Source organism: Sylvia atricapilla, chromosome 8 (assembly GCF_009819655.1).
Source record: "Sylvia atricapilla isolate bSylAtr1 chromosome 8, bSylAtr1.pri, whole genome shotgun sequence".
Classification (NCBI taxonomy): Eukaryota; Metazoa; Chordata; class Aves; order Passeriformes; family Sylviidae; genus Sylvia; species Sylvia atricapilla.
The window spans coordinates 21506338-21527299 of record NC_089147.1 but is presented as its reverse complement, the minus strand read 5'-3'; the positions used below and the strand labels follow the sequence as shown (position 1 = coordinate 21527299).

General features: G+C 38.5%; 1 protein-coding gene and 1 long non-coding RNA gene across 3 annotated transcripts in view; one reads left to right on the top strand and one right to left on the bottom strand.

Moving 5' to 3' along the window:
- Positions 1 to 20962, bottom strand: part of ADK (adenosine kinase) — a 273346-nt gene that overhangs the window by 20691 nt on the left and 231693 nt on the right. For both annotated transcript variants that reach the window (XM_066324073.1, XM_066324072.1), the window contains exon 9: positions 20599 to 20713. In XM_066324073.1, the coding sequence (XP_066180170.1) occupies positions 20599 to 20713 (115 nt within the window). The remainder of the gene's footprint in view (positions 1 to 20598; positions 20714 to 20962) is intronic.
- On the top strand, positions 12130 to 13380 carry LOC136364543 (uncharacterized). The gene is made up of 2 exons (XR_010744170.1): positions 12130 to 12795; positions 12884 to 13380. It is a non-coding gene; the product is annotated as an uncharacterized lncRNA (long non-coding RNA).

Genomic DNA, 20962 nt, shown 5'->3' with positions numbered 1-20962 from the left:
CTTTTCTGGTCACAGTTTTCCATGTCTACCTGGTTAATACATTTTCTATCTGTGACTTCCTATATATTTTCAAGCAGAGCAATAATCTCATATTGCTAAATATTGAAGTTTAAGAAGGAGCCAGTATGGCTTTGGAGCACATACTAAACTACAAAATATTGCCATCTGCACACATCCAATAGGCAAATTATCTTTTTTTAACCTTAGGAGAACTTCTAGCATAGTAGAGTCAACTGAACTACAGCTGACAATAATATATATTGGAAGATCAACAAAAGAATACTGAGGTTTGGGGTATTTTTTTTTCCTTTACAATAAAAGATGTAAATTAGAATTAAAGCTGCCATTAAATTTATTACTATTGCTATTAAGTTGCTATGTTTGCTATGTTTGTGTAATAGCACCAAAAGAGCTAATTTCTCTTACTGATCTGTGTTTTGTAGCAACTAAACACAACAAGATGAATCACGATGAAGCAGAAGTCTCCATTCTGAGTATCCTTGTTTTTGTGAATTTAATGTTGCTTTAGCTTCATTTTTGATCCATTATGCTATAAAACTCCCAAATCCATCACAGTGAACATTGAGACACTTGGGCTAAGTGCACTGGTCGTCAGCGGCCTTGCTTTTCAAAGTCAGTTCTGATTTCATTCATCATTCTGAGAGCTTATGAAATAAAGAATAATTACATAAGTGTTTTGAAGTCCAAATGCCGCTGCTCTGGGCATAAAATCCAGTGTTCTATTTTTATGTAACAAATATCTTCTATGATACAACATATTTCACTTGGTTATCATTTCCTGGAAGCCCAGAATTGTGAGTGCAAATTGCAACGAGGTGACTACAATTAGGGAAATTTTAGAAAACGGGCATTAATGAAATCTAAACTTTTAGGGCTTTGAGTCAACTTTCAGCGACTTCACATTTGTCAGGAACTCAGCTCTTCAAAATGACATAGAAGTAATCAAACCCAGACATTAATGTGACTTCAGAGGCTGAAGACAAGGTAAATTCATGGGTAAGTCAGAAGGATACAGCTCATTGGTAAATTTAGTTATTGTTAGTCTCTAACATTACATATATAAAGAGGTGAAATCTCTATTTTCCTAGGCAAAAACATATGCTAGCATATCCTATCCTTAACCTATTATTGTAGGTAAAACAGTCTGGAGAGATAATAACTGGAGAGCAATAGTAACTGAAAAAACCCAGTGCTTCTTCCATTCTAATACTCTTAAGCTCCCAAATGAACACAAGCCTATTTCACAATGTTAGCAGAAACAATCGAACTCTGATGATAGGTGCAAATACTACAGGTCTGTCTCTAAACTAAATTAGAATCACAGACTACATGTCTAGTCCTAGTACAGTAATAAACACCAGCAAGCAATCATTACATCCAATTAGGCTGAGTACTTTCCTTAACTGGGTCATTTACCAGTCTCTCTTGCTCTTAAAAGTAGATTAAATGTGTAAACTTACATTTAATTACCTGTAACAGAACTCTTATGGGCAACATGTTGGAGTGTCCTTAATTTTGTTTTAAAATAAAATGAAAGGAGGAAGGTAGACCTAAAATATATACAAAAAAAGGTCTAGCTATTTCCTCAAATAATCTTTTGATCCATGGGCTTGTAGTGGTAGTACAGATGCTTACAAGATGGAGTCACATTCATGTTTCTTTTGTGAGCTTTAACTTGTAAAATAAAGGAACAACTGTGAAACAGAATTCTGTCCCATCTCCTCCCCACCTCCACCCTCTCTAACTTTCTTTAGATCAGGGGCCAAAAAAAAAAAAAAAAAAAAAAAAAAAAAAAAAAAAAAAAAAAAAAAAAAAAGAGAGAGATAAAAAGAAAAGAGAAAAAAATGAGACAGGAAGAACTTAACAGAACATAGAAACCTGAACTCAAAACCTATAAATGTCTCTGGGCAGCTGTAAGGTAAGAAGTAATGAGAAAAGTATTTGAAACCAGGCCATGTTGCTTGGGATGATTTTTAGCTCTCACCTGACTCCAGAAGATAAACCCCAAAAGGCTACAGGCTCTAAGTGTCTGTAGCTTCCTCGGCACATCAATATACCTTTAAAAGCCCTCAGTATAGCAATAATTCCCCGTTTTGCTTGACAGTAAAATGGTGCTGTTGCTGTCCTTCACACGTTGACAGCACACACAATAATGTACATCAAAGACATACCTCAGCCCTCCCACCCCATCAACACAGCACTGTCCAAGGCTACAAGGCACCGTGGGGCAGGGCACTGAACCCAGCTAGGAATCCTCCAGGCCTGCAGTATGATGTACTTCAAACCTGGCAGAGCTGATGCCACCTGTTACTTCTAAGAAAAGACAACGAGATCCCGCATTTTCCGGCTGGGACTTTGAGATGCCAGCTCTGGATGGACACTCTGGTGCTCCTGGCACGTTCTGGCTGTGTGTGAAGCTGGCCTTGTTTGCACACCAACACCTCTTCCCTCCACCACCCAGGTGTGTGCACTGGGGCCTGGTGCTGCAGCTATGTGGGGCTTGCCAGAAAAAGAAGGAATCTCTTCGTGCCATTCAGTGAAGTTACAGCATGGCAAGCAAGATTCAACTCAGCCACATGCTTCGGGATCTTTCTATAATGTATTTTAATAGTACAAAACAAATGATGCTGTATTCTAATGAATTCTCTATGTAACCAAGAAACCTTTATAACTAGTAATGTACAAGTTATTCATCCTATAATAAACAAATGACCCTAAACAAGTTACAGAGCAGCTGTCATTTATAATGCTTCAATATGTCTGTGGTATGATACGAGTAATACAAATATTAAATGATTTCCATAATAAAAGCCCCAATTAATGGGTCTCTTTAGCAATGGAGTTAAAATTCTCTTTGCAGCTTGCTAAGCAAAAGTGTTGATCTGGATGTGAAGTGCTGTCCCTCAGAGACAGCTAGTTCATGTTCAGTAGAAACAGAGAAAGAATATGATGTCAAAGACTTTGAACCTCCTGTGGCTCTAGTCACAGTCCCACAGATACCCGTAGGGGAAATGACTATGTGCAGATGCCATTTTCCTTTATCCTAGGAGGTAAATGAGACTTGTCTTCCCCTTATATCTCTCCTCAGACATACAAATTGTACCATTATCTGGTCAAGAGCATTTTGATTCCGAAGTCATATTTGTGACCCCTCACTGAAGTGTGATTCATAGGATTAGAGTTAATGGGGGAAAGAAGGTTCATCCGAATCAACCTGTACACTCATACACATCAACTATTAGCAATGACCTAAAATTAAACACTAGTTTAGTACAACAGCATGCATCCTCTGAACCTACACCCGACTCTGTCTGCAATCCTGTTAATTCAACACCGCTCCTTTGAAATAACTCTGGATTCATACCAGCACAAGATCGGACTCAGAACTCTGTATATAGTTACAACAATTGTAAGAAATGTAACAGCACAGACTAACGGCTTATGAACATCATCTATAGGCAAAATGTGATTTGTTTACTTTATCCAAGGTGTGTGGCACTCTTAAATGTCGTTGTTTTCTTTATCACCCCTGCCAGTGCCAAGAATTGAGTCTCTACTTTATTTCTCATATTAGATAATTTTTAGCACAAGTAAACAGAACATTTTGCTTAAAAGATGGAGAAGCAGGAGGCCAACAGAAAACACTAGTTCTTCTTCAGTTTGCTGCTAATAAAACATTTTTTATTATATATATGTGCATATATATATATAGAAAAACTGCCCTAAAGAACAAGCTGCTGAATTTTTCTGGCATGTGTCACAATGTTTAAGGTTTAGAATGGCAATGAACTCTGTTGAAAAAGCCTTACAAGCACACAAGAGTATTGCCATTTGCCCGCCAGGCACTGATTTCAGAGGCAGCTGAAACTGCGCCCACTGAACTGCCAGGAAACGCTCTGCTCGAGCTCGGCATGGCTGCTGGAGACATAAGGTAGTGTTCAGAGCTCAGGCCTCTCCTCTGACTTCTGTCCGGGCTCGCACACGGGCTGGGGACTCAGGAAAGGCAAGGGGTGTGAAGTCACAGGCACCAAAATCAAGAAAGGGTTCTGCAGGTATTTCACTGATACAACGCAATGACTGTCTGGAAACACCACGAAGAGCTCAGATCAAAACCAGTCCTGAAGACAGGAGAGATGGGTTGCAGCAAACAAAGCCCATAAATTATAAGATCCTGGTCTCCATGAAGAGCAAGCTCTACCACGGTGAGCTGAGCCACACCAGTGAGCACAGGGTGACACAAAACCACATCTGGCCTTCAATACTAACAAATGTAAGTATCTGTCCCTGCACAGGAAATCCTACATGTATTGCTTTGGGCACTGTACATATTATTTGATCCTCATACGCAAAAGAACAAGCCACACCCCTCCACCATTATTTTTTGAGCTGTGTATGGGAATTAGAAACACAAACAAATCTATATCTGTTTGTAAATAGGTAGCCAAGACGTGTAAACACACAGAGATAATGAGAGCTGGAATGTCCACGTCTGGTGTAAGGAATACATCACAAAGGTGTGTCTGGGTTACAGCAACACGTCTGGCTCACACACACTCCTTCCGAAGCATGGCTGTGGGGACTGTGCAAAAATGAAACATCTCTCAGCTCAGAAACCAGACCACGTGTGCATTCACCTACTGTTTGCACTGACCAGCACACCAACAGGAAACAGGGATGCTTGTACTCCACTTCATGGTGTTCTACAGAGGTAAACCACTGCACAGCTACGGCCACCAAAACACTGTCCTATGGGAGAATCTTCTGACAAGTATCAACCTATACATCATGTCAATGCAATTCCTACTCAAAAGCTTATTAGGGCATTGGCCAAAACCAAAATAAAACCCAAAAAAGAGAGAGAAAACCACATAATAATCCGATTTTGAGTAGGACAAAAACTGTATTCCGCTTCACATTTTTCATACATTAAGCATATTGCCCTAGCGGGGTAAACACACCTGTCAAAACTTGCAAGCTTTCTTAGCTATACCTCAGTTTCAGAGTGGTGAACACAGAAATCACATCATTTAAATAAATGCCATGTTACATGACAGCTTTTTTTATGCTACATGATAATCTGAGGAGCATGGGTTGTCAGTGGAGGCAGAAATGGGCCCAAGGCACTTCTATTTCACTTGAGCATCAGTAAGACTGAAAAGAGAAGGAGTGAGCATTAGGTCACTACAGAGCAGCTCTGAGATTTTTCTTCTGGGAGAATTTATATTTAGTTTCATAAATAAAATCAGTTCATTGGAATGAGAAAGACAGCCTTCCCTAGACATATTACTAAAAATAAGTTCATGTATATATCTGCTTCTCCTTGAAAAAAAAAATTATTTTGTTACTAGCCGAACGTTGATGAGGTAGCTATACCACAGAAATTCTACAGCACTGCCTTTAAAAATTCAAACTACATGTAGAAATTTCAATTTTTCATCCTTTTATTTTGCTCAGCTCAGCTCTAGAATTTTACAGTTTTTTTCCTTCTCATTCTGTGTTTGTAAGCCCCATGTTTCCTTTAATTAAGATCTCCCAAGACTACTTATTTATTTTTGAAGAATAAAACATACTTACTAAATGAATTTTATCAGACTTTAGCAGGTTTTAAATCTATTTAGAAGATGCTACTGCAGTGGAGGCCAAAATTTGTTCTAATGTCAATGAGAAAATACTCTACTCTTAAAATGCCAGTTGAAACAGAGAAACTCTGCTGATTTTAATGGCATTCTTTAAGGGTTATACCAGTCTAAGACAAAAATCTGGCCCCAAATTAAGGAGCTTATTTTTCCCCTACATTAGTTGCAGATATTTTCTTAGATAATTAAATACCCCAAACTATGATCTCTGTGGTACCATGTTATCAGTTTAAAAGTAGTACCTAACCATTGACACAAGCAGGATGATGGCAAATCTACCAGCTTTTAAAAATAACGCCACGCACATTTTAATGTAAACTCTGCACCCTGAATTTTTACAGTTATTGACTACACAGTGGATTAATTTCCACACAGTTACTGTAACAGCAGCTTTGACAAAGAGTTCCTGGCAAGAGCTCTTGGATGATATGTTTGTGTCTGAAGGCCTTTAAAGCAGGGCAGTCCCATATGTGCACTCATAAAGGTAACCCAACAGGCTTCAAGGGCAGCCACTGTCATTTAATGCAAACCCCAACACTGTAAAGACAGGCTGCTTGACAAAACCAAAACAAGTAACCTAGCAGAAAAATCAAACATTTCCAGCCTCTCTCTCTGCAGAACACTGTCAGACTCCTATCACCGCCTGCCACTCCCGGTTGCTTTTCCTTAAAGTATTATTTCTGAAGTATTAATTTGCTGAATAATCCAAACTTAAGTGATTCCAAAATAATACCCAAAATGACACACTTATCTTTTTAGAGGCAACAAAACATTTTAAGATTACTCAAACTTCAGTTGGTGCATACAGGTGACTTCAACTCATGTTCACTGTATTATCCTTGTATTGTCAAGATGACCACCAAGATATGTTTTAGAAGAAAAAAAAAATGCTGCTCTATAGCGTTTCCAATCTGAAAAGCAAGGTAAGCAACTGTATAAGATGTGTATAAGCAAAATATGGACACTCTGCTGATACAATTAAGTTTTAAAAAGTTATGAAGAAAAGCAAGAAGCAGATATTGCTTTAAAAACCACAGAGATATGCAGGAAAAAAACTCTGGTTAGCCTACAGAGTGAGATCATTTGAATTGCAACTCAAAAATGTGGCAAAAAATGGGAAATGCTTGTTATTTGTTCCTTTCAGAAGCATTTCAGTAGAAAACATTTACTTAATGGCTATTTAGACAGTTTTACTGCTTTTTTTTTTTTCCATCTTTTCCTGGAGGAAATAAAACCAGATTTAAAAAGGAAAGATGTTAATATTTTTAAAGAAAAAATTTCCTTTTTCTGTGGTAACAAAATTAATGCCTGTAAGTCTCAACTTGCCAAATTCATCCTTTTACCAAGCCTCTACTCATCTTTGTCTAATCACTCTTCCTCCTTCCTCATATCCTTCGCCATCACCTGTTGACTCTTGCTGATTAAAGCACCACTGAGGTGTCTACTGCTGACCAGGAGGCTAACTGCAGCCAGTGATCCTAGCACAATTTGGATTTTTATGCTGACACAAACTTAGAAGGCTTCATTCTTCTTCCACATAAATACAAATCTGATCTGGTCGCTGCTACTCAGTGGCAACAGTCAGGAGCAGACGGTGCCAGGAAGAACAAAGCTGCTTGGGAGCAGACTAATGCAGGAGCAGGATTTTCAGCCGAATGCACTTGTCAAACTCAACCTTTGAGCCTGTATTGATTTATCCATCCAGTCTCTTATTTCCTTTCAGTTTTAATTCTTAAATACCTGTGCATTTGCACACTGAGGATGAAACAGAAGCTTTCTGAGCAGGCCCCTGGTTCCCGGCTAACCCAGGGAGTCCAGCAGTGCCTCCCTGCAGGGACAGGAGGGCTGTCCCTCCCCACCAGTGTATCTGATGGCAGCAAGGCTGGGCTTCAAGCCTCACCTATTCCCAGTTTGCTGGGCCTTGAAGAGCCAAACCTCCTTTCCCTTTGTTATCAACTTCTAACATACTTGAATTTTGTATACATTTCCCTCAGCTATTTGAAATCACAACTTCACAACTTCTAAAGCAGTGCAGTGTCTCCCCCAGAAGCCAACACACAACACATACCCAGTACAGACATCTAACTTGCTTTGCTTTGTCCCTCCAAACATCTGTTTTGACTGCACACACACAAGACCATTTTATGTTTTCTGTATGTTACTTTTCACAACAAAACAACTGTGCCCTGATTTTTGAAATGTTCAAGCTATCTAGACAACCAGGAAATCAAAAACAATCCTTACTTTCTTTTATAATATTTGGTTTTAGCCAAGTATAAAAATAGCAGTGCAAAAAGCAGATACTTATATTCCATGATGTGCCAGAAATCAAAACAAAATTGCATTTTTAGCATTCTACTAACTAAAGTGTTTTACTGCTCACGAAAGGACTTTCATATTTTTGTAGCAATTTACAGCAGACAGCAAGTATTGCAATCCAATCCACTGCAATTGTGTAATTTTTGACCAAATAGCTGTTGATAAATAATGCAAGTATCACGTTATTAAATTTTTTACAATTAGGTGACTAAGAAAGCTGTTTATTGCCTTCCCTTATACCCTCTGTTAATAAGATCGTTGTTGCAGATGTTCATGTGTGCTGCATTGATGTTTAATGGTGCATGATGCTCTAGGTGGTTCCCATAACCTTGCTTTGTCTACTACGAGCTGACTCAATTGATATGATAATAGAGAAAAGAGGTCTGAAACAAGCTGGGCTGTACTGGCACAATTTGCATAACCTTTAAATTTGCCATCACTTGATAGCCAACTGCTCCTAAAAATTCTTATTCAGTTGTCAGCGACAACAATGTACTGTACAAACAGCGTTCCGCAATTGGACAGGTGCGGAGGGAAGAGAGGGCACACACAGTTTACTGCACTGTTATATTCCATCAAGAAATGTACTTATTATCAAATTTATAAAGCCAACAACTGGAGGAGAGTTCTGCAGTTCCATTTTTGATCAATTGCTGTTAGACACAACGCTTGGCCTGGCATCTTTTCAGGTTCACAGTACAATATCACAGTGTCACATTACAAGGGACATAAATATTTGGTTCCATAGACTCCTCTCCGGTTTAGTTTTGACTGCTAATCACCGGGGCAGGCAGAAGGATCAGGACGGATTAGGAGGGCAGTGGGCGGCACAGGGTAGCGAAGGACACCAAACAAAATCAGAGTATGCAGCCTCCTAAACTTCAAATCTGGTGTCAGACTGCTCTGTGCATTCTTTTTGAACAAGCATTAGTATTATAGCATTCAGTAGGTACAGCCAAAACATAACAATATAAAACCAGTCCATGTTTACCCTACTCACACAATCTGCTGTCTGTATATACTCTATGCCAGGTCTGCTTACTTTACTGTCTTTATTATTCATAACAAAGAAAACAGTTATGGTGAAAATAAGACAGAGCCTACTTTCATTCAAATGGCATCAACTACGTAACCACATAAACATTATTTTTGGCATCCAGAGGTTTATATCTTAACTGCCACTTCACAGTCTATAATATGCTCAGGTGTGTCAAGGCCAGGTCATGGGTATCAGACTGACATGCACAGCCTACTTTTCACATATGGCATTTAAATAATTTCCACTTTGCATTATCTCTAAAACCTACTGTGGAAATCACTGAGCCAAAGTGATCATAAAATCTCACAACTCCACTTTTAGACAATTAACCATTTCAAAGCACTCCAATTAACCTCCCACATGCCCTCAATGTTCATTCTAGACGTTTTGTCATCTTTCACAAAATAAATTCCAAGTCCCCAAAGTCAGGCAAAGCAAGGCCCATTCAAATCTCCCCTTTGTCTACTTTTTATCCACTAACCAGGATCTCTGCTCTGTCCCTCCTGGAGCTAAGGATTTGTCTTCCATTCAGCCATCTATTTCCCAGAACTTTCATTGTCTGAAAGTGGATGCTACAGCACAGAAAATTCTAATCAAAGGGTCAGTTCCTGCAGTTAATTTTCATCCAGGGACACCATACATACCTGCATTTTACTCTCCTTCCATTCTGTGCAATTATTCTATAGAGACTATTTGAGCAGGTGAAGATTAGAGGCTTGAAAACACAAGTTCCATCATTTATGGCAAAAGCATGACATGGATAGCTACAATTTAAACTTTTCTACAATGTTCATTCAACTGTAATCACAAGATGGGAAATAAAAATCTCTAAATTAAAGATGATGGGCTACCAGAGACTGTAGGGCACCTTCTGAGTACAGATTCTGCTGTTCAAACTCCTCTGTGATGATTTGTTATGAAGTGAACTGCTGCCAAGTAAAAATCAGGCTAACACTGCCAAAATAATGGGAAAAAACATCTCCTACAGAAGATAATCTGCCGAGGTGCCAGTGGTCAGAGGGTGCAGTTCTTTGTGCCCCTCACTTCTATCACACAACAAAGACACCTCCAGGCAGAATATCAAATAGTGTTACCAAATCTTTCAGCTTACGTGAAGTTTGCTTTTTCTATAACCTCTAGGTTATACAGAAATTGAATCACAGACTTCAGACAAGGTACAACACATGAAAAGACACATGGATCAGTATAATCCATTAATATTCATGAATGTTTTATGTTCTCCATGCCCATAATCAATAGCCAATGAAATTAATGAGATCTTTCCATTGATTTCAAAAGACACAGGGTTGAGCCTCACAGACAACAACATGGCATTCTCTCAAGCACTCCAGCTGATAACACACACTTGGATAATTTGCCTCTTCCCATCCAGAATTTCAGGAATAAACGAGAGATGCTATCTTATTTCAAACCGGTTTTGTGGAATGAGCAATCTACCATTACAAAGGTCCGTATGAAGCATTTAGCATCTTTAATCGAAGAGCAGTCAAGGCCACGGTAGTTACCCGTGTTGTTAATGCCAGGGTGAGATCCATAAACAAGACAACTCTTATTTATTTAAGGAAACACAAAAAAGGCCTGAATGTGTCATCCTCTCAAAAGGCTGAGATTTTGTTTTGTTTTAACTTTGGGCTCGGGAAAGTAGTGATTCTAACTCGTATGTCTTCTAACATATGTAAGCCAAACCAATAGATTTAAACATTGATAAGTAGAGTTTTTAGTTCAAACTGGCCTTGACCTTGGGCAGTGTGATGTTATCTGAAAACCATTAATGGTCTGAAACTAAAGGAAAAGCTCATTAATAAAAGCAAAACCATATGAAGGTACAAAGGCAAAACAAAAAACCAACAACCCCAAAACAACAAAAAAGGGAAGTTTTATTAAAACTATTGATCCTGACCTAGGGCACTACAGACATTGATCTTCCCACATCTCCACAGGAAAAAAAAAAGTTAAGCCAACAAATTATTGATCTATTATGAAACCTGCTGAACAAGCCATACATTTAATTTCTTACAATGAAAAAAACAGTCACACCAAATTAGGATACAGAGAAAATCTATTTCTCAAAAATTATTGGTAAAAAAATACTATTGGATTAATTTCATAAACAGACATCCTGTTAGTATGATTCAACCCTAAATGCTGCAAGGTGAGAAGTGTATGCACTGTAAACCTTTAAAGCACAGGTTTCAGATTTCAACTCATTAAAGCATATATTTTTAAGGAGAAAAGGCTGGTGTCCAACACTGAATATTGCAGGAATATCGAATGAAAGCACAGAAAAGGACAATAGTGAACTTGAAACTTAAAGCATAAATTTAATTACAAGTGTCTAATTATTATTTTCTATGTAACAGAATACTATAAATTTGGATTTTCAGTTTTTTCAAAACTCAGAAAAAATATATTTAGACTGACATAATATTGTAGATGTAGAAATAATTGCTGAAAAACTGAAAATTACCAGAATTCCAGGTTTTGTGTACGTGGAGATGGGCAGGTAGGTGTCATTTTCAGAAAACAGGAATAACCCTGACCAAGTTTTATCAATTACATGTATATGTGAAAAGCACTATTTAAATTTGGAAGGCTGTTCCACTTCCAGTGCTTCCCAGTTACTGATTCTGCTGTTTCACCATTCTTTTAGTTGAGTTTTATAATAAAACTGGTGGTTTTCAGCATATGAGATAATAGAGTTTGCTCCCCTTCTGTAGCTCTGTCTCTGTATTCTTTGCTCTTTGCTTTGCAGACATCATTCTACAGCATTATCACACAATGTTGAAGGTAATTCTATTCCAACTTTGGAACTAGAGTCTTTGTTGCTAGATGGAAATTCAAAACAAAGCACCGTGTTTTATGCCTCAAAGTGGGGCTCCACAGCAGCTGCAGCTACTTTGCGGATATGGGGCCTCATCCTTGTTTCCTGCCAGGGAAATGCTGCCCGTCCCTGTCCCGTGCTGGCGGCAGTGTCATGTGGACACTGCCAGGGGATGGTCCCCAGGCAGGTTTGTGTCAGTCTGGGCAGCACGAGGAACTGCCCCATGTGGGCGGAGGAGTGCTGGCAGGGTGGGAGGAAAAGTAGGGGATGGAAATGTGTGTCCTAGGAGGAGCCATCAACTTCTGCATTTTACTCTCAGGTTGAAACTACCGTGCACCAAGTCTCAGAATCCTGTGCTCTGAGGACACTTGCTCTAGCCATGGAGTGTGTGAGGTGAACCCTCATTTCTTCCACGACTCCTCAGAAGAGTAGGGGCCTGCTCTGGTAACCATAAGGCTTAACTACGACCATTCTCCCCTGTTCTGTTGCTTCATGGTTTGAGCCAACAGAATAATAATGTACTGATGTAACATTTTCTGAACAAATACCTCACAACTCACTCAGGTTGCAAGTAAAACAATACCAGTTTTTATGTACTACAGCCATTACAGCAGACACCAGCAATTTACTATAAATTAATTCTATATGGGTGCTCAAATTAAGAAATAATATCAAAGGGAAGATCTCATTTCTTTAAAAAAAAAAAAAAAAAAAAAAAAAAAAAAAAAAAAAAAAAAAAAAAAAAAAAAAAAAAAAAAAAAAAAAAAAAAAAAGCAGTCTAGAGGTACTTTCTTTCCAGAAAAAGAATGCTTATTTGGGATTTAATGGCACCTGAATCAGCATGTTACTATAAATTCATTCAATTTTGGTCTCCAGAGTGAAGCAAGGAAGGCCTGAAGTGATTTAAGAGGTGGCCTTACCAAACTCCCCCTGCCTAAGTCCAGTTTCAACGCTAACTGTTTGTACCTGCTCTGAGGAGCATTTCCTGCTTATACACATCATTTCTGAGGGAGCTCTACAGTACAGCAGGCACCACCTTCTTCTGAGATATTTAGAATCATTTGGGATAGTAAAAACAAAAGTTGAGTGTGAAGAATGGCAAAAGTGTCCAAGATTAATGGGCTACAGAATTCTGTCAATCAATGTAAAAAAGGTGCCCATTTAAAAAACAATCTGGCTTTAAATACACAATGATGGGGTCTAAACCACAAATTACCACACCACAAAGGAAATTTGAAGTTATAACAGATAATTCTGAGAAAATGTCAGATCAATCATAAGTGGCAGGCAAGAAAGCAAGTAAACTGCTAGGAACTATTAAGAGAGGAATACAGAACAGAAAGAAAACAACAAAATTAAGCCACTTTGTAAATTCCTCAGGAACTTGCAAGTTGAACATTCTGGTCCCCCATTCACAAAGACTAAGCAGACTTGCAAAAGGGTGCACTGAAGTGGCTCAGAGTGTCAGAATTATGGATCAAACACAGAACAAGTAAACAGAATACGAAAAGAGTAGTGGAAAATAGACTAGTGCAGGGGAGATAAGCAAGAGCTCTTCAAAATCAAAAATAAAAAGACACTGTACATGGAATGATTATGGACTGGCTGTGCAATACAAGCAGTTGGAGGCAGCCAGGAACACTCCTAAAGTGTCTGAATCTGAACAAATAAAGGGATGTATTTCTTTACGTAACACAGACTCTCTGACACTCATTATCACTAGACATGTATAACAAAATCCTATTCTGGCCTATTAAGCACAAAGACAACATCTCTAGTTCAGTTCATAAATCCTCCAGCAAGATTTTGCTGGAGTGTAACATGGAACTATTACTCCAGATTTGCTCTGGTTTTATCCTCTTTTCCAAGTTCCCACTGTTGTACACTTGCAAACATCACATTAAAGACAGACCTTTGGTCTGCCTCACTCCTGCTTCTGCTCTTTCACTCTGTATTGCATTCCAATATAATCAACTTTCTACTACCTAAGCAGTGAATTTGTCTATTAATAGTTATGTCTCCAAGAATCCTATTTAGAATTACAGTATAAAAACTGAATTCCTAAATCTATGTATCTGAGAAACAAATACAGAAATTCTTCCACGGAAGAATAAATACAGCCTAGTTCTAAGGAATGGAGTAGGGGCTCATATTTACTGTTCTTTAACAAACATGCATTTTTCCACAGCTTAAAGGGGTAATTTTTCCTCGGAATTGTAGAATGGAAACTCATTGTAGCACCTAAAATTGGAGCTAGGTTTGATATTCCTTACTACAAGTGATTATACATGAAAAGGGATTTCCCATCTTCACTCTCAATTTCCGTGCTAAATCGGTGTATTGACACAGTAGAGAAGAAAAGACATTCTTTTCTTAAATCAGTATGAAATTATTGAAACACACACATGTGCCTATTTACATATGTGTACGCACATTCTTTGAGGTGCAACAGCTGGTACACTTTTAAGTCCAGTCAAGTAACCTGTATCCAGGAATTCAGGTTTTAATGATGTGTTTCATCTGTCCAGTAACATGCTCAGTCCTCCCCTCCCATGCAGCATAAAAGCATGAATGGTCTCACGTATAAAAAGGTATTACAAGCTTTGCTATTCATTAATCCCTATCAACAAATGTTAATTACTAATTTAGATATTGTGGTTTCCTATGACACAAATAAACTGATTATTTTGGGCTTTCTGACTCACTTGTTAAGACACTAGGGGACTAAAATGTCCTTTTCTTCCTAAATCCACTTTTTGTTTTGAAATTTTCCTTTCTATTTGTGAATATAAATGGATAGGGAAGGGTGAAAGTGTGTAATTGTATAAAAAAGAGAGCACATAGTAATGAAACTCAGCTACTGTTTCCCTTGGCCCAAGGCACTACTCTGGTTTGTATAGATGCATAGTTGATAAAAAAGGGCTACTCCAGGTTTTCCTGTCTAAAAGGCCAAGCATGAAAGCTGAAAGCAAGGAAAAAAAAATCTTTTCTTGCTTCGTAGAGAAGAACACATTACAGTCAGTAACTTACAGAAGACGAGCTGAAAACACACCCGCCATAAAATGTCCTTAGTGTCAATAGTATTAAATACTTGCATGTTTTATAGATAGGCTTACAGGGCAACATGTTGGTCTGTGATTGCAGCACAACCTGACAAAGAAAACCTACTGACCTCTGTCTAGAGTGAGCTGTATGCTTGAACATCAGCCTTCTTTATTCCCCTGAAAAAGCACACCTCATCATGCTATTATGATCTAAGAATGGCTCTTAAAATCTCTCATTTCCACAAATGTAAAAAACCTTCCTAAAGAAAGGGTTAAAAAAAATCTCATAAAATACTTAAGATCTAACATATACTTACCAAGTAAAAGGAGTTTCCTAGTTCACAAAACAATAGAATTTAAAATTTCTATTTTAATTTAGATCAGGTTTTAGTTCTGTTCAAACATAGAAACTTTTAATTTATGAGCATATCTGCATATATTACTATAAGAAAAGTTATGGGTGACACCAACACCCAAACAGCTCAGTCTTCTGTGTCTGATAACGGAATTTAGAGGCAAATGCCTACTACTGCTTCAATATATGGCTTTAGAGACTGGTAGGCAGGCTCTAAAATTTGGTAACATTGCAATTTTATTGTGACATATTAACTTGACTACCCGGCACTGACTTAAATTTATGGACGAGATCAAACAACAGTGATAACACAGAGAAATCTACAAATCTCTGCATGCACTATGTGGTAGGTGCAGTAATGATGTTTTAAGATGAACCTCTCTCTTTTTACCATATTTGCCAGGACTGCTTATAGATTCCCTGAAATATTTCAAGTAATGTGTCCCCAAAAAATGAAGATTTAAGTGGTTAGTAAGCTTAACCTGAGCTGAATTTAATGCTTGAATCCTTAGAAAAATCCGTTTTTACTGCCATAGTCTAGCAAATGAGGTTATTACAAACATGCCCTTAAATAGAGGTGGTCCTGCAAACACCAGGGGGAAAGAAGAATTGGAAACTTCTATGTTCACCCCTGAACATGCCAGCTTTCATCATTCATAACTTGAAAAATGCTGAAGTGATTTTCTTTAAATTTGGATTGTTTTTCTTTCCTCTATTAAAGCTATAAAACAAGCCAAGTTTAAAGTTTGTAGCTTCAGCTGTTCTTGAATTATGCAAATATTTCAATATAAAAGCATTTTCCATTGCTGAACTGATTTTGCTCAGACTTTCTGAAGATTTCCCTTTGGGCCAACACCAGTCATAAAATGTATCTGACTAAAAGTAATTTGTTTAAAACTGTTATGAGCAACTCTGTAAAATGGACAGCTTTCACAGCATTTGATTCTGACAAACATTAGAGCACACATATAGATAGGACATATATGTTCCTGCCAGAGCTTTTGATTTTTGGTGCATTTCTTAAAAGCTCCAGCTGCTGAAATCAGGAGACTGCACATGTTCATTAATTTCCTCTGCTCTCTCTGACTGTGTATTTCTTGCGGTTACAGAAAAAAAGTCTTGAACTGTCAAATGTATCCTACAAGCTTAGTCAAACCTCAAAACTTAGTCAAATCCAGAATCTCAGCCTGCTAAGAGGGATATCCTGGAACAAAGTTGTGGCAGTGGGATCGGAGTCTTGATAGCCAAGTAACTCCCAGGACAGCTGAGGAGCACCTGCACAATAAATTAACCCAATACTGCTCCTCAGATATTTTGAGCAAGTCCAAAGATCCCATTTTCAGTTACCAGTCCCTTTCCCTAAGCATAATCCTCTGTGCTGAAAGGTTTTGTCACAGGTGTCTCTCACAGGATGTTTTTTTTCAAGAGAGTTGTATCAAAATTCAGCCATGTTGAGGATTAATGATAGAGAAAATGACAACCTTTTTGTCCATGCTCATTCTTAAGGTCACTGGGAAGGTCCAACACCTCTGAGTTTTTCAATAAAATGACTAAATTCAAGATCACCAAAAAATGCACCTCTGGCTGCCCAGAGAGGTTGCACATATTCACAGCCCTGGAAATATTCAAGGTCAGGCTGGACAGGCCTTTGAGCAACTTGTTCTAGTTGGAGATGTCCTTTATAATTGAGGGGGGTAGGAGTAGGTGACCTTCCAACCCAAACCATTCTACAGTTCTATGACATGGAGGGGAAAATGTCACACCACAATCATTTGCTTGTGCTCAGTGGAGTCTTATTAGAAGGTGACAGTTAATTTAGTCAACACTTCACGTGCCACAGCTCCTGTATGCCATCCTGAACACTCCTCTCCTTCCCTCTAAAACACACTGATCACACTCAGCTTGAATTTGAGCTTGCCTCTTCCTCGCAATGACAGAGAACAGGAAGGAAGGGGAGAGAAAAGAGGCCTTGGGGCTGGAGTACTGTGATGGAGCAGATATGAACAGACAGCAGAAAGACCCAACACACTCCACGATAAAGACAGAGAAATTTTTCCTCTGAAAACACAAATAATTCCGATAGCCAAAGAAAGTGGACTGATAAATGGGAATGGCTTAGATTGAGACTGCTGATGCAGTTTTTGCTTCTTACTGTTTCCACAATCTGCTCCAGTTGCATGGACCTCTGAGCTGTCTGTCAATCCATACCTGACTGCCTACAGCTTGTGGTCTGTTTGAGGTGAGCCACCAGTATTTTTTGTTGACATTAAAACAATGTTGTATAAATTACAGCAATTCATAAGACGACTAAAAATCTTTGCAGTATGGCTAGGCCAGATTTTTGGAGGAAGATGCTTTTTCAGCTGTCTCAGTCTAAGCTCTCTCTCTCTCATATGCCAGAACTGTATTCTCCAATCTTTTTGGTCAATCTTTTCTTTTGGTAATAAACTGTGCCTTTCTGCCCTATGTTCTGCTCCTAAAATACCTGTTGATATTTCCATTCTCAAAATATATCAAAATTTCAGCATGTATCATTCTGCGCTCCTTCATGAATGGCCTGGAAATCTGCAACAACTCCTTTTATCCATCTTATTTCCTCTTCTTACAGCCAGAACTGTATGCAAGCATATCCCCTCATTATTTCCATAACCAGATCCTCATCTGACTTACACATAACTCTTCAAAGAGGTGCACCCTCCTCTTGCAAGCCAACCTCTTGGCTGCCCTGGCTTGGAACATCCTAAAGAGAGCCTTTGACAGAGCAAACAGAGCTCTGTTACAGACATCCTCACAGCCTCTGTGCGTCCTGTCTCACTCCCCATGCATGGGGGCAGGGGGAAAGGGAAGGAGGATAGGGGTGGCCATCTGGCCGTGACTATTCTCAGAGCGCAGCCTGACCCAAGCCAGACACGGCTGGCCCTCCTGGTGGCCAGGGCACTGCTGATTCATATCCACTTTGCCACACCTTCAGGTCCCTTTCCACAGTGCTCCTCTCCAGCCTCTCCTTCCCCAGTCTGTACACACAGCCAGGGCTGCCCCAGCCCAGGTGCAGAATCCAGCACTTGCCCTTGTTAAACTTCGTGCGGTTGGTAATTGCCCATTTCTCTAATCTGTCAAGGTCTCTCTGCAATCTGTCGAGGTCTCTGCATAAATATGTTGTTCAACATAATAAACATGTTGCTCTTATTATTGTTAACCTGGACAAAATATAAAGCAGAAGGTATGAACAAGCATACCCAAATCCATAGCTGACTTTGCAAATACTATTTTAATCTAGACACAAGCTCATTGAGACTTTACCGTTCCCTCGGAAAGACGTGATAAACAAGTACACACAGCCTGCTCTTTCAAAAACCATAATCTATGCATTAGAAAAAAGAAAATTATTTTATACTGGTAACTCCTAAATGTAGTAATTCTAAACATCATTTATAAACTTTTATACTTTTCACTGCAGGTTTGAAATCTAGACCTAGTTAGTTCTGAAATAAGTGTGTTAGCAGCACTCTATGCCATTCTGTGGTATCATCAAATGCTAAATTAAGGGACACATTTTCCTTCTTTCATTATTATTTTAATGTGAGGAGGTGGGAAAAAGATGGTCCACACCAAAGAAAAAGGGGGAAAATAATAACAAATTGGTATGTCTTTCGAGAATTGCCCCACAGGCCAAACATTTTTATGTTCTTAATCATTATTAAATGACTTAACATGACACACAGAGCCTGGCGAATGATTGCATCCTGACACAAGAACGAATTACAAATGAAATGAAAGATCAAGCTGTATTAGAGGACTGCCTCTGGGAAATGAAAATCTTTAATTCTCTTTTATTATTGACATTTATTTGGCTGCCATGAATAACAACATAGCAAAGAGATTCAGCTATGCTTGTGCACTGAATAGCTTATCCCACGGCTCAAAACTGCCTTAACATTTATCATGTTTGCTTTTGTAGCTGACACCATTGCATACAGTCTCTATCCATCTCACATTTATCATGCATATAAAGTGCATTCTCTAATTTAAGTTCATTTCATAGCGAACAAACAGCTAAGATTAGCAAGTGTCAGTCCTCAAATAAGCTCCCGGTTGTAAAAATATCAAAGAAGGGATTAATGGATTTGTTAACAACTCCAGTCTGAAGAATAAAAAAAGTACTCAGTGAAAATTAAATAAGAGCACAGGAGGGTTACATACAAGATTTAGGTTTACTACATTATTACCAGCTCATGTATAAAAACATTTTTATGCTGCTATTTTTCAGTCAACTGTACAGTACCCAAGTGGAGTGCCTCCACATGGGCTGCTCACATTAGGCAGTAACTTCCTGGAAGGAACACTTCCATCATCATTCAGTGAGATACACAGAGCCAGCTCTCAGTGACTGGTTTTTATTTCTTTTAAAACAGTTTGTAGCTAACAAAACAGAAGAAGGAGCAAACGATTGAAGAAATCATTCAAACTGCTGCTAGGAATGATCTTTACAGCAGTGACATACCTGCTCAGAGCCTAGCTCTGAAGCCACAGTCTGAAGGCAATTCTGATTTTGAGGCAAATATCGTATGAGTAAGCACCAGTCCCTCAGGTGCAAAGCTTCCTCTACTTCACTTGATTTCCAGGGGAGGAATTCAGCCCAGCCTAATAACTTACCTTGTGAAGGAATGAACTACTAAAATGGCTCGCCACAGCACATGTTTTTAATAGCTTTATTTAGTCTAGAAGCATAGGTGGACAGAATTAAAGAGACTGTCAAAAGGTAGGCAGTCATGTTTATAATGCTTAAATCTGCGCATCGTACATCATCAATTTAGACAGCAGAAATTTCTTGTATCCCTGCTAGAACACCTTTTTCCCACGTACTCCTTTGAGAATTGAAGAGCAGACGGCTGAGAAAAGCTAAAGTGAGACTTTCTGCTCAAAGCAAAAAAAGCCTGGAAATTCACTTAGTACTGGATTTCACTTCCTCCTCTTTGCAAATGTTTAAATATACTACACTGTTGCACAGCTGCTCTCAGCAGGCACAGTGTATTCTTGTTTGCAGCAAAGATGGCTACACAGATAAAATCTCAAGTCATGAAAATCTGAGTAAAACCAACTGGATCAATATTTTAAATCTATGTTATAAAAATGCTCAGAACTAAATTCTGAGGCATTCTTGTGAAATAATAACTTCTTAAATTTAGACTCTTGAAGCAATTAAAAGCATAAAAGATTAGAAACATGGAGTAACATCAAAAGGCAAATGCTCTGACCACCATTTAAAAATTGTAACATCACAACTTCTAATTGATTAGCTGGAATATTTACTGTGAGCAACAATGGAGATTTGAAAAACATACCTGTAGCCAATATAGTGTCATCTTTGCCTTGGGTAAAGACTACAATTCGCTGCCTTTTAGTGTTCACCTTCGGCAGCGCTTGTGTCTTCCGGGCTATCTCTTTAATGTCTTCAGTCTATTAAGAGAGAGAGAGAAAATTCTTGTTACAGCATACTGGAGTGGTGGGAACTTTATTAGCAGATCAAAGATTTATTTTCTTACAGCTAGGTATAAAATAGACTTTGCAGTCAGTAGAGGAAGATTTTTAAAAGGAGGAATACTTTATTCTCCAAAGGGTTTATGTAGTACTATGAGATCATGTTTCTAATCTTGATAATGATAGTTCAACTCTTCCAACCACTGCAAAACTGCAAAGCTAACAAAG